We start from the raw sequence: 14,808 nt of genomic DNA, 5'->3' as shown, positions 1-14,808 counted from the left end.
CCCCAGCCCCCCCTCTCCCCTCTCTCACACGAACACTTTCTCCCCACTTACAGTACCAGTCAAAAGTTTGGACACACCTACTCATTACAGGTTTTTATTTTATTTTAAAAAACAACTATTTTCTACATTGTAGAACAATAGTGAAGACATCAAAACTATGAAATTACCCTTTTAGTCATGTAGTAACCAAAAAAGTGTTAAACAAATCAAAATCTATTATATATATTTATAAATATTTGATTCTTAAAAAAAATCCACCCTTTGCCTTGATGACAGCTTTGCACGCTCTTGGAAATGACTCATTCACTCCGAATCCCTTTGCATGAAGAATAATTAATACAGCAGATGTGTAATTATAAGTGATAGGGTATGATACTTAGTGATTTTTGATGAAGGAATGAACATGATAGTTCATTATTGAGACACGTGCAAGAGAGATATGACAGCATGCCAGTCCTCCCTCGCACTAAAGTCTGATTGTTTACCTTCAGCCTCTACAAATTCTCATCATCCATTTATTTTCCGAGATAATGAATGAATTACGATAATGAACCAGATATTTTGCTCTTTCAAGTGCTCAAAACACTTCATACGGAAGGAAAGCACGTCATCGATTTCCAATCTACGCAGTATTCTCAGAGCTCATTTTTACCACCCAAGTTCGAGTGAGTTGGTGCTTTTGACCCATCGCAGCGGCGAGTCTTTACAGTGGGTAAAGGGGAGTAGATTAGAACCCTCGTCTGCCAGTAGACACAAACACACCTTATCTGTCTAGACGTGTGATGGTGATGGTGCGTTTACACGACTGCAGGAATGAAGGAGGAGGATCCCTTTCGGACATTCTGCTCATATTTGGAGTGGTGCCATGATAACCTCATCATGTCTGGGGTAAGACCAGACAGGGACCACACTCTGAGGGGCCAGTGTACATACACAATTCACTGTGCATGTGCAACTCATAGGCCATGCTACTCACACCTAGAGGGAAAGATGACCTTCCATCTCTGTCCATGATAATGGTACAGCTCTGTTATTAGTTCAAAGAACAACTCTCACACCCGATGATGATGAATATAACTACTGGGCACAGGCGTCAGACGTCAGTTATTTTTTGCTTACATTCGGTTGAGTTGTCAACTAATGTGAGTTCAATGTGAAATCAACAAACAAATTCACCATCACATTGGATTTTGGTTAAAAGTTGGGTGAAAAAAAAAAAATTCCCTTATGTTGATCAGTTTTCCACATTGATTCAATGTCATCACATTGACATTTTTGCTTGAAATGATGTGGAGACAACATTGATTCAACCGGTTTTTGCCCAGTGGGCAGTAACTTGTAGTGGAACTGTGGAATCATCATACATTTCTGCTGTTAAAACCAGAGTGATAGACAACCAGATAAATAGGTTGTTTTGTTTTGAATGACGAGAGATAACCAGGATAGATGATCCCTCCATCTTACACATCTCACTTATCACATACTCTGGGGTGTTTGGTGTGTATACAAGAGTGGTAGACACTGTTATCCTTCTGAGTGATGTATACTGTATACAATGGTTTGACTCTTTCACCACAGCCCTATAATTCATTAAATTGGGAGAAATCCACAATATGAATGAAAGAACAGTATAGCAGTCAGTCGGTCAGCTTTTTACTCAGGGAGGGCCCTATAGCAGGGGTCAAAGTTAACAGCTGTGACTTTCTGTCCCTGGGAACTGAGTTGACGCCCAAGTCCCACTCCCAGCCCAGCCTGAGTGACTTGTGATTCCCCAGTCTCAGAGGAGGGAAACCGGGAAATGGAGACCAGGCTTGGTGGAGTTTCCCAGGATAGAGCAACAGCAGGTGGGACTAGCGTTGCAAAAGTCTGGGAACTTTCAATAAACTCCCTGGTTTTCCCCGAAATCCCAGTTGGATGCCTGGAATCAGGAGGGAATAAGCAGGAAATCTGGAATCAGGAGGGAATAAGCAGGAAACCTGGAATCAGGAGTGAATAAGCAGGAAACCTGGAATCAGGAGGGAATAAGCAGGAAACCTGGAATCAGGAGGGAATAAGCAGGAAACCTGGAATCAGGAGGGAATAAGCAGGAAACCTGGAATCAGGAGGGAATAAGCAGGAAATCTGGAATCAGGAGGGAATAAGCAGGAAACCTGGAATCAGGAGTGAATAAGCAGGAAACCTGGAATCAGGAGGGAATAATCAGGAAATCTGGAATCAGAAGGGAATAAGCAGGAAATCTGGAATCAGGAGGGACTAAGCAGGAAACCTGGAATCAGGAGGGAAGAAGCAGGAAATCTGGAATCAGGAGGGAATAAGCAGGAAATCTGGAATCAGGAGGGAATAAGCAGGAAATCTGGAATCAGGAGGGAATAAGCAGGAAACCTGGAATCAGGAGGGAATAAGCAGGAAATCTGGAATCAGGAGGGAATAAGCAGGAAATCTGGAATCAGGAGGGAATAAGCAGGAAATCTGGAATCAGGAGGGAATAAGCAGGAAACCTGGAATCAGGAGGGAATAAGCAGGAAATCTGGAATCAGGAGGGAATAAGCAGGAAATCTGGAATCAGGAGGGAATAAGCAGGAAAACTGGAATCAGGAGGGAATAAGCAGGAAAACTGGAATCAGGAAGGAATAAGCAGGAAACCCGGAATCAGGAGGGAATAAGCAGGAAACCCGGAATCAGGAGGGAATAAGCAGGAAATCTGGAATCAGGAGGGAATAAGCAGGAAACCCGGAATCAGGTGGGAATAAGCAGGAAACCCGGAACCAGGATTTCTGGAAAAGCAGGGAATTTTGGTAAAGTTTTGTAACCCTAGGTGGGACTGTTCTATATGAGTGTCTCCTTGGGATACCCATCTCCATATACCCAGATGTGGACAGAGACATTAAAGAGAGAGAGAGAGAGTAGGAAGGCACTCAACAAATTAAGACGGATATGTGCCGGGGAATTGTGCACAATCTTTTTCCTGGGACATATTTAAAGGGTGAACGGGCAAGACAAAATATTTAAGTACCTTTGAATGGTAGTAGGTGCCAGGCTGCCCGGTTTGTGTCAAGACCTGCAACACTGCTGGGATTTTCAAGCTCAACAGTTTCCTGTGAGTATCAAGAATGGTCCACCACCCAAAGGACATCACTATTAGGAAGGTGTTCCTAATGTTTGGTATACTCAGTGTCTATCATGTGTATATAACGAATAAACAAACTTGAACTTGAACTCGAGAATAGAGTTTGCCAAGAAGTGCTTAGTCAGATTTCTCCTAACATGGAGCGGAAGCTCAGGAGAACAGGCGAACAGGAGTGTGACCCTTAAGGGGTCTGGGTCAGGGAAGTCCTGTTGGGTTCACTGTCACTAACGTATAGTATAGGCCACAGGGGAGACCCCCACAGAGATAGCTCCGGGGCTGACGAAAGAGAAAGAGAGACATGTTGTGTGTGTGTGTGTGTGTGTGCACTATTGGTGTGTGCATGTGCATGTGTGTATATCGGCAACAGATTAAGTCAAACTGGTGATTGGTCTCGGAGTCTGAGGTGCAGCAGAATTCCTTAGTCTCTGCCAATCTTTTGAGTAATGACGCCACATCAGTTCCCAGACAGACACAGTAGCAACCACCTAAACAGTTTATGGTTCATGTGACCTCTGAGGGCAAACAACCACAACCTCAGACAGACACACCCACACACACACACTTTGGTTTCACTATGGCGCCTCCTTGTGGGCGATACATGTCTTACCCAAAACTTGAACATTTTGGTGTTAAAAGGTCATTTTCCCCAGACAGTATATGGATCCCAATGCCCATATGGGATCTATAATCAACTAGAATGACCAAACCTGATCAGACAGGTATATTCAGAGTTGATTTAATGATACAGTCAAACACAGGCACATGGACACCAAAGGGATCTCAGCTATATGATTGCATGTCATTGTGGAACTCTGGAGTGTGTGTGTACGTGTCTGTGTAAGCTGATATGAATGCAGGAGGATAGAGAACCTCGTAATCAATAACAGTCACATTGCATGTATTGCACACAATCCTACGCTATGACGGTGCCGTCCTTTTTTCATGCCAGGAATAGATCATTCGTGTTTCAAACGTAGTGTAAGCACATCCAATGACTTGCAGGTGCTAGGTTAAAAAAAAATGAACTCGTGAAATAATGAATAGACACAATGGTGTCAGTGACTTGGTGCATTATGGCCCCATTGTTTTACAGCGCAACAAATCAACCCGAAAACGATGAAGACCTTAAAATGTTTATCAGTCGGTCTTTGACAGAAAAAGAGTCAAAGCCACTTGGTGTTTGCTTGCCAGACTCAAGACTTTAGCAGTACCCGGCACTTCATGATGATTTCCTTGGCCTGGTGTTCATTACTTTGGAAGAGGCTAGGAAATAACCCTAATCTAACTTCAAACCATACCCCTGACTGCTGTCTCCTCACATCCTTAAAGAGTGAACATTATTCATGTTCTCCAGTATGCGTTTCAACAGCGAAGCAAGCTGTGGGAATATCAGTGTGAAACATCACTTGGAGGCTCTGGAGAGTGAGAAAGAAGCCTCATGAAAGACTGAGGGGGCAGAGCGACATAAACAGACAAGACAGGAAAGACAACACTAAGGAAAAGGATACGAGCAACAGTGGGAACGTTCCAGGAATGTTTATTTAACGCTATTTGAGTTGAAGCATTACAGATATGAGCTCTTGGGAGATTGAAACTGATATTGCAATGTTTTACATGGCAAAAGAAGAAACAATAAATACATGGCTAATAAAACACTTCATATTTGCTGAACAACAATGCCTGGGGTAGCATTCACAATGACGACATAAAGAGCAACTTGACAAAGCAACATTTGAATACTGAACTGCAATTTATCTGGTTCACCTACAGTACATTTTCTTACCGACAGTTTTCAAATGCAGCTCAACGGCATGTTTTAACATGAAACGCATCAGTTCGGCAGAGTCAAACCAACACTTCTGCGTAAAGGGGAGGTCAAACACATGGCCACAAATCAAGACCGCCTTTACAAAGATCTGGTCCAGAAAGTGATCTACCTGACCCCGGAATCCATGGCCATAGCACAGTTCTCTCATATAAAATGCTGACTACTGTATCAGTGAGCTGTAGTTTAGCAATAGAGTGAGCAGAGTCTGGATGGCAGTGTGGCATAGGTCAGGAGGAGGAGTCTTACAGAACAAAAACAGGCACATAAAGACTGACAGAACTAAAACTACAACCCCCATAATCCACAGCCGTCTGGGGGTTGAGATGCTGGGTGCATCTCCATAGTCTACCGTGACTTCATGGCCTTGTCTCCTTTGTCGAAGGATTTTTCCATACTGCTCTCACCACCATCAATTCTGTTCAGTACAGATGAGGGTAAGGGCATTTTATTTATTTTTATTTCAACCTTTATTTAACTAGGCAAGTCAGTTAAGAACAAATTCTTATTTACAATGACGGCCTACCCCGGCCCTATGGGACTCCCAATTACGGACGGTTGTGATAAAGCCTGGAATCGATCCAGGGTCTGTATTGACGCCTCTAGCACTGAGATGCAGTGTCTTAGACCGCTGCGTCACTCTGGAGCACGAGAGGAAGCCACGACAGACTATTGAGACGTACCTATAACATCTGGTAGGTCAAACTTTTTTTTTGTCTGGGATGAGTTTGTTGTGTCTAGTGTGGACTACGTCCGAAATGGCACCTTTTTCCCCAGGACCAGGGCCCAAAGTAGTGCACTATTTAGGGTATAGGATGACATAGATAGCAGATGCAGACTAGAAGTAGACACTGTCTGATCTGGCGGTTTATTTCTCAGTGGAGAAGGCTCTCTTCATGAGCGGTGGTGGGGTCTTCCCTGCATCATATACTGATTCTGGGGGTGGGGAGCTGAGACAGCACCAGTCAGGGATACGGCCTGTCTGGTTGTAGTAGTCACGGGACACGGAGCGGCTACCCAGGATGTCCTGCAGTGCTCCAAAGATTGCTCCTAAACAGGGAGAGTAAAGCAGGAGACACAGGGTTATTCACAGCTGGTTTAGACCTAATCAGTCTGGGGGGGGGGGGGGGGGCAGGTTGATCTCTAACCCATGGCCATTAGCTGTAGTATCAATCACCTCGCAGCTTAGCTATTATTGTATTCCTACACCCATCGGATCCATACAGCTCTACAGTGTCTAAGGACAAGGCTGGTTATCAGACTAATCTGTGTCTCACCTCCAAGCCATGCGGTGCAGTTGGGTTTGGCTGGAGGACTGTGCAGCCTGAAGCTCTTGGTGGCCAGGGCGTCGCGGTACTTGGGTTTCTCCACCAGGAGGCGTATCTCAGCCAGGAGCCGGTGCAGGAAGCCAGGCAGCATGGCCGTGCCCCCGATGATCACCAGGTTCTCAGACAGAGCCTTACGAGTGTCGATGGGACACTAAGGGGTTTATTCAGATGGAAACACGTGGTTACAAATGTATCAAATCAGTCATATTTTCTCAAATGTCCTGTTCACAAAATTAAACTCCCAATAATGTTAATAAAGTCAATGGGACAGAAATGGAGATTTATAAGATTATATGTATTTTTTAAAATATGATAAAAAATGTATCAATGAATCAAATCATTCAAATTGTGTTCATTTCCGCGCAACTAAATCAGTTGTACTTGCTAAGTGCTTCACAGCAAACTGTGCCAAGCAGAGGAAGCAGTGGCAAGGAAAACTCTTTAGGGCCTGGGTGGGAAGAAACCTAGAGAGGAACAAGACTCTGACTAGCCAGGTAGAAGTAGATCAGCATCCATGCAGTATGACCGTAATGTACGTATGTACTGAAATTAGAGAGGAAAATGGTCACGCAAATGTATAAATCTGACATAGGCTCACCTGGACATGAGCATGATAAACGAGGTTCAGGTTGCTGACTTCCCTGCCGCCCTGTTACTCCTGAGCGGGACAGAAGTGCTGGTCTCTCAGGAGAGAAACCTCATTGACATTGTAAACTGCAGAGAAGTGGAGTGGACTGTTAACTAGCTTCCTGCGACTGCCTGTCAAACTAGTCCACTGAGACCAACGAGTGCTTATGGTACTGTGCTTACAGTGTGAGTGCAGCACAAGCACTGGGCCAGCAGCAGGAGTACTGGAAGCTGTACTGCCTATTGAGATTAATGGTCTGTCGTTGGTCTGATCAGGCTCCTCTCAAAAGGAACCAAGCCGATTTCACCTCGGCGAACCAGAGTCTGGGAGTGTTGCTATGGTAACAGGGTTAAAGTAAGTCTCTCGTACGTTTCAGGGGGAAGCGTTCGTCATCACAAAATGGAAAATAAGGAAGGAAGGAATTATAGAATGGCTGATTTTAATGAGAAGACGCAGATGTCTGATGAAAGGCCGTTGTGACCGACGCAACATTGTGCAGTAATTACTGATGAAGACAGTGTTGCAACTTATGAATTCAGTACCCACATATTTCGGCAGCATCTCATCTCTTTGCTGTTCGAACAGAAACAAACCAATGCAAATGTTACCTTGACCAGAGCGTCAAGCACCAGAGAGGCCACACTCTTCTCCTCGTTGTCCTGCTCGAACAGCATCTCCATCACAGAGTCCCTGCAATACATCTGAATTGTATTACGATTGCTTACAAAACAGAACCATCCCGTCACTCAAAGAGTCTCTGCAATAAAGTCTTTGCAAAAAAAAAAAAAAAACACAACCTTCATTTCAATTCAATAAACATTTTTGCGACCCCCAAGGGGAAATCGCAGCGTCTCATTAGCCGCCGTTGAGAAGAGCAGACAGACACTCATCATGAATGACCTTGCAGAGACAGCCCAAATTCAATAATAGAAGGTGACCCAGATATTAAAGAGGAGACACAGAACCAGATATCTAGGTTTGGAAGTGTACTGGACATGAATGAAATGGACAACACATTTGCCGTGTCTTGTAATTGTATCATTACTTGCATTCAGTTGAGGGTATGTTCCATATTTGAGGATATTTTCCATAGTTTTCCACATTGCTAGTGTTAGTAAAGTATAACAGCTATTCAGGGGGGTGGAGGGGCCAGAGGACAAACAGCTACCTGATTGGTCCCTTAATATGCAGAATCTTCTCCCCATCCAATGGGTAATCAACATCAGGGGGTGGTGTTGGACGCTACAAGGAGAAGAACATGGATGTTAGGGTCTCAAATGCACTGGACTATAATACCAACTTTAATGAAAGGGCATTTATTGGAAGAACACAGCAATAACTACTCTTTGAAATACCGGACACAATCCAAACACAGACATGACTGACTGGACATTTTTTGAGGGGGGTCAAAGGTCACTGACCTCAGCCGTGCCGCCCAGGTTAAACTTGGCCTCCTGGATCTTCAGGCCTCTCTGTAGGTCACTGATGAAACAGGTCCTGACTGGACAACAAGACAACACAAACAGCATTAGAGGGTCAATGTGAATATACTAAACACCACCAACATACATGAATGTAGCAAAAAATCCATTCCATTTAACTGCCAAACAGGAATCGAGTCCCAGCAGTCTGTTTTGTCTGTATGAAGGCAATAAATAAATGAAAAGTGGTTTCAGTCTCTTTTGAACATACCCTTGATATCCTCCACAACCTCCTCTGGGATGGAGCCTGGGAAAGAAAGACAGGATGAAAAGAAAGTGACTTATTTTTCTGTGACCCACTTAAGCCTTCCTTAAACACAAACCTCACAGAGCCCTTCATTTCACGTCAACGCTTCTGCTACTGTACTAAACGACTGAGTCTCGTTGCAGTCGAACGGGGCACGCCATGGGGGGGTTGCATCTGAGACAAGGAGAGGAAACCACAATCGACTACGGAGTTGCACTCACGGGTTTAGGAATTATGGAGAACGTGAAGAGAGTGGATTATATCCACTCTTGATGAGTGCAGTTCACTAAGTCCCAATTTGATATATACCTTTTACCTGCTCCAGATATGTTTGCTACAGTTTAATGTATGCATTCATAACAGTCGAACCAACGCATAGTCTACATTATTAATTTGACTGTAATACTCCATTCAGTCGTGCCGTGGTTCTGCAGTGGTGTGGTTCAGTAGTGCAGAGAGAGAGGTGGTTTATGCTATGCCTGTTTTAATTATTGATGCCTATCCAAACTGCCTAGCCCTGCGTCCGCTAGCTAGAGAGCTACTGCTGCTCTTCATGATGATTCACTCAGAACAGAACAGAACCCCCAGGATGCAGTACAGAAGGAGAGAAAGAAGGCCATGTGTATATACATAATTCAAAAGAGAGAAGGAGCGGGTCTCGCCTTCCTTTCACATCACGCCATAACAAGGACTTCTGAATACAGTGTCGCATGATTGATTCACCCAGAGAGAGATTATAACTTTCATTCCTTTCTTATAACAACGGAATACCAGCATCACTATGAAACTCCTTTTGAAAAATGAATCAACAAGATTGTCAACAACAGCTATACACAACGCATGATATAGCCACAGAAAACAAGAGAATCCACGGTGGTAGCAAACTAACACAGTTTATACAATGACAAAGCACTGCTTCAGTTGTGAGGTAAGTTGCTGGTGTTATTGACAAGTAGGTTTCTGATGTGGGGGTGTTACCAATGACTGTAGGCAGACTCTGTCCAGTACTGGAGTCTGAGTCTACTGTACACTGTTCCACCAGGAGCCCATCCAACTCCCTGAAGGGTAGAAAACACACAGCCACTTAGAACAAAGGGGGGCAAGTACCTCAGAAAGCACACACCTTGATACACTTCATTCTGTCAAGGCCGGGAAAAACAAGAAACTACGGCTTGAAACACACAGTTCTCAAGGAGGTGAACAACAGGTTGTTTCCCTGAAGTTCAGTATGTGAGGCAAGCAAAGTAACACATACGCGAACATACTTCACATGATTACACCATCCAATTGTATTTTTATTTTTAAAACACACGCACACTACTTACTTATGAATGGCCTTTCCACCCAAAGGCAGAGCTTCCCAGGCTGGCAGGATGGGGATGCACTCATACACAGGCAGCACCAGTGTCTCCGTGTAGCCACAGTCCATCACCAGGCCTGAGTTGATGCCCAGAGACATTATGGCCATAAGGTGGCTGGGGGCAAACAGCACCGAGGGCACCTTGGAAACATGGGTAAGAGGGTAATCCAAAACATCCTCGCCTGATCTGAAAATATAAAATCCTTGCCCCTTTTGTCTTCCACCTACTGTTAGGAGTAGGCAATATGGAGATGGCTCCATCTAGCTTCCCAATTGGCTTAGGGGAGCATTGCATTCACCATTTTGCTTACACCCATCTAGTCAGTGTGGATTCGGTTTTTGTACCAGGTTCATTACATCAGCAATCACCTGCCTCCGGCAAAGTGGTTCTAGACATATACAGTTGAAGTCGGATGTTTACATACACCTTAGCCAAATACATCTAAACTCAGTCTTTCACAATTCCTGATATTTAATCCTAGTAAAAGTGACTTGTCATAGGTCTGTTAGGATCCCCACTTTATTTTAAGAATGTGAAATGTCAGAATAATAGTAGAGAGAATGATTTATTTCAGCTTTTATTTCTTTCATCACATTCCCAGTGGGTCAGAAGTTTACATACACTCAATTAGTATTTAGTAGCATTGCCTTTAAATTGTTTAACTTGGGTCAAACATTTCGGGTAGCCTTCCACAAGCTTCCCACAATAAGTTGGGTGAATTTTGGCCCATTCCTCCTGACAGAGCTGGTGTAACTGAGTCAGGTTTGTTGGCCTCCTTGCTCGCACACACTTTTTCAGTTCTGCCCACAACTTTTCTATAGGATTGAGGTCAGGGCTTTGTGATGGCCACTCCAATACCTTGACTTTGTTGTCCTTAAGCCATTTTGCCACAACTTTGGAAGTATGCTTGGGGTCATTGTCCATTTGGAAGACCCATTTGCAACCAAGCTTTAACTTCCTTACTGATGCCTTGTGATGTTACTTCAATATATCCACACAATTGTCCTGCCTCATGATGCCATCTATTTTGTGAAGTGCACCAGTCCCTCCTGCAGCAAAACACCCCCCACAACATGATGCTGCCACCCCCATACTTCACGGTTGGGATGGTGTTCTTCGGCTTGCAAGCATCTCCCTTTTTCCTCCAAACATAAGGATGGTCATTATGGCCAAACAGTTCTATTTTTGTTTTATCAGACCAGAGGACATTTCTCCAAAAATTACTATCTTTGTCCCCATGTGCAGTTGCAAACCATAATCTGGCTTTTTTATGGCGGTTTTGGAGCAGTGGCTTCTTCCTTGCTGAGCGGCCTTTCAGGTTATGTCGCTATAGGACTCGTTTTGCTGTGGATATAGATACTTTTGTATCAGTTTCCTCCAGCATCTTCACAAGGTCCTTTGCTATTGTTCTGGGATTGATTTACACTTTTCGCACCAAAGTACGTTCAGCTCTAGGAGACAGAACACGTCTCCTTCCTGAGTGGTATGACGGCTGTGTGGTCCCATGGTGTTTATACTAGAGGTCGACCAATTAATCGGAATGGCTGATTAATTAGGGCCGATTTCAAGTTTTCATAACAATCGGTAATCGGCATTTTTGGACACTGATTATGGCCGATTACATTGCACTCCACGAGGAGACTGCGTGGCAGGCTGACTACATGTTACACGAGTGCAGCAAGGAACCAAGGTAAGGTGCTAGCTAGCATTAAACTTATCTTATAAAAAAGCAATCAATCTTAACATAATCACTAGTTAACTACACATGGTTGATGATATTAATAGTTTATCTAGCTTGTTCTGCGTTGCATATAATCGATGTGGTGCCTGTTAATTTATCATTGAATCACAGCCTACTCCGCCAAACGGATGATTTAACAAGCGCATTCGTGAAAAAAGCACTGTCGTTGCACCAATGTGTACCTAACCATAAACATCAATGCCTTTCTTAAAATCAATACACAAGTATATATTTTTAAACCTGCATATTTAGTTAATATTGCCTGCTAACATTAATTTATTTTAACTAGGATAATTGTGTGACTTCTCTTGCGTTCTGTGCAAGCAGAGTCAGGGTATATGCAGCAGTTTGGGCCGCCTGGCTCATTGCGAATTGTGTGAAGACCATTTCTTCCTAACAAAGACCATAATTAATTTGCCAGAATTTCACATAATTATGACATAACATTGAAGGTTGTGCAATGTAACAGCAATATTTAGACTTATGGATGCCACCTGTTAGATAAAATACAGAACGGTTCCATATTTCACTGAAATAATAAATGTTTTGTTTTCAAAATGACAGTTTCCGGATTTGACCATATTAAATGACCTAAGGCTCGTATTTCTGTGTGTTATTATATTATAGTTAAGTCTATGATTTGATGGAGCAGTCTGACTGAGCGATGGTAGGCACCACAGGCTTGTAAGCATTCATTCAAACAGCACTTTCCTGCATTTGCCAGCAGCTCTTCGCTGTGCTTCAAGCATTGTGCTGTTTATGACTTCAAGACTATCAACTCCCGAGATTAGGCTGGCAATACTAAAGTAGCTATTAGAACATCCAATAGTGAAAGGTATATGAAATACAAATGGTAGAGAGAGAAACAGTCCTATAATAACTACAACCTAAAAGTTCTTACCTGGGAATATTGAAGACTCGTGTTAAAAGGAACCATCAGCTTTCATATGTTCTCATGTTCTGAGCAAGGAACTTAAACGTTAGCTTTCTTACATAGCACATATTGCTTTCTTCTCCAACACTGTGTTTTTGCATTATTTAAACCAAATTGAACATGTTTCATTATTTATTTGAGACAAAATTGATTTTATTGATGTATTATATTAAGTTAAAATAATATGTTCAAATGTTAATGTTAAAATATGTTCATTCAGTATTGTTGTAATTGTCATTATAACAAATATATATATATATATACATACATATCTCGACTAGAGGTCGACTGATTATGATTTTTCAACGCTGATACCGATTATTGGAGGACCAAAAAAAGCCGATAGCGATTCATCGGCCATTTTTTTTTGTAAAAATCCTAATCAGTCGACCTCTAGTTTATACTTGTGTACTACTGTTTGTACAGATGAAAGCGGTATCTTAAGACGTTTGGAAATTGCTCCCAAGGATGAACCAGACTTGTGGAGGTCTACAATTTTTCCCATGGAAGTCTTGGCTGATTTCTTTTGATTTTCCCATGATGTCAAGCAAAGAGGCACTGAGTTTGAAGGTAGGCCTTGAAATACATCCACAGGTAAACCTCCAATTGACTCAAATTATGTCAATTAGCCTATCAGAAGCTTCTAAAGCGATGACATCATTTTCTGGGATTTTACAAGCTGTTTAAAGGCACAGTTAACTTAGTGTATGTAAACTTCTGACCCACTGGAATTGTGATACAGTGATTTATAAGTGAAATAATCTGTCTGTAAACAATTGTTGGAAAAATTACTTGTGTCATGCACACAGCAGATGACCTAACCGACTTAACAAGAAATTTGTGGAGTGGTTGAAAAACTCCAACCTAAGTGTATGTAAACTTCTGACTGCAACTGTTGATCAGAGGTCTCAGACAGTACCTCAAACTGTTTGAAGAAGACCTTGGTGAGAGTTTCTCTGAAATGAGAGGGGCAGAGGATTGACTCGATGATCACCACTCTCCGGTCACGAGGGTTGACCAGCAGATGCCTGTGCGGGGCAGGAGGGGAGTAGACACAGACATTTATTCTAGACTACACAGTCACTCATGGTTACTTTCAGATTCTCTCTATTAATGTGTCAGTCATTGAACACACTACTTCGTCAAAAGAGCCTCACCTGAAGTAGAGCATGTGGATGAACTCCTTGAGGTTGGAGTAGAGCTCCTCTGTGTTGATGTTGTACTGAACTACTTTGATAGACTGTGACAGAAGACACACACCGTCAGTAATGGTTATAGGCGAGGCTGTCCATTTTAACAGGGTCTGTCAATAAGTTAAATAGCACTAGTCATTCGCTCAGTAACTAACTCACCTGTTGTTGTCCAGGCTTCTGGATCTCGCTGGGAATTATGAACCTGGGCCCTGTCTCTCCAGCAAAGCCACATCTGCATCATCATACAAAACCATTTAGTTTGGTGGGTGAAATCATTGGCACTTGTCAGGCAGTGTCAATACTCATTGAGTCCACATTCATTGACAAAAGGCCTTAGTGTGTGTCAATATACAGTACAGAAGCAGAGTTGAGGGTCTCATCTGTTTCTCATATGACCTGCCCCAGGCACTAGACTGCTGCTGTTCGCCAGATAGCTTGCTAACGTTAAACATCATTGCTAGCCCTTTTTCAGCAATAGCATATTACTAACACATTTAGGCTGACTAAATAACGTGGTCTAAACAGTGGACACTCGGTCTATATTTACTTAAATCCATGAAACCTCGGATTGATGTTCATTACTTAGCCGTTTTAACTGCAAGTGGCCAATGTTGCTAACAGTAGATAACGTAGTCGGCTAGCCAAAGTTAGCTATGCTAGCCAACAACATAGCTAGCTAACTAAATACTCACTTTGTGTAGGCTGCTCCTAAATCAATGACTACTGCAGTTTTCTCCCCTCCACTCCCCAACCCTTCAAACAAGGGCATTTTAACGTTTATATGTATTTAATCGTTTCCAATATGGAGTATTTACTAAATATACGACATGCAAGTGCAATGACATGAATTCCTGTTGGGTTCGGCTGTATCCTCTCAGTTTGAGGAATGACGTCCGTGGAACTCGCCTGCTTAAAAATAGATGGCCCTCTTTAAATTAATTTA

At 42.9% G+C, this 14,808-nt stretch overlaps 1 protein-coding gene across 1 annotated transcript; it reads right to left on the bottom strand.

The window, feature by feature from the left end:
• Window positions 1–4,647: 4,647 nt before the first annotated feature.
• LOC110529857 (actin-related protein 10) lies at window positions 4,648–14,762 on the bottom strand. Its single transcript, XM_021612464.2, has 12 exons — window positions 14,558–14,762; window positions 14,025–14,097; window positions 13,830–13,912; window positions 13,592–13,700; window positions 9,962–10,137; window positions 9,615–9,694; window positions 8,601–8,636; window positions 8,330–8,409; window positions 8,077–8,150; window positions 7,517–7,598; window positions 6,230–6,431; window positions 4,648–6,002 (listed from the first exon to the last, which is right to left on the bottom strand). The coding sequence occupies exons 1-12, from the start codon at window positions 14,632–14,634 to the stop codon at window positions 5,821–5,823; spliced, it is 1,254 nt and encodes a 417-aa protein (XP_021468139.1). The 5' UTR covers window positions 14,635–14,762; the 3' UTR covers window positions 4,648–5,820.
• Window positions 14,763–14,808: the final 46 nt, after the last annotated feature.

The sequence above is a fragment of the Oncorhynchus mykiss genome, chromosome 8 (genome assembly GCF_013265735.2).
Source record: "Oncorhynchus mykiss isolate Arlee chromosome 8, USDA_OmykA_1.1, whole genome shotgun sequence".
Taxonomy (NCBI): Eukaryota; Metazoa; Chordata; class Actinopteri; order Salmoniformes; family Salmonidae; genus Oncorhynchus; species Oncorhynchus mykiss.
Note: the sequence above shows the minus strand (reverse complement) of the source record. Positions and strands in the feature narration are given on the sequence as shown.

Coding starts and splice junctions, on each gene's coding strand:
- LOC110529857 (XM_021612464.2), bottom strand. CDS start 14,634: ATGCCCTTGTTTGAAGGGTTGGGGAGTGGAGGGGAGAAAACTGCAGTA. Junction 10,138..13,591: donor TCTTCTTCAAACAGTTTGAG/GTACTGTCTGAG, acceptor CATGTTTCCAAG/GTGCCCTCGGTGCTGTTTGC. Junction 8,410..8,600: donor GGTTGTGGAGGATATCAAGG/GTATGTTCAAAA, acceptor CTTGTTGTCCAG/TCAGGACCTGTTTCATCAGT.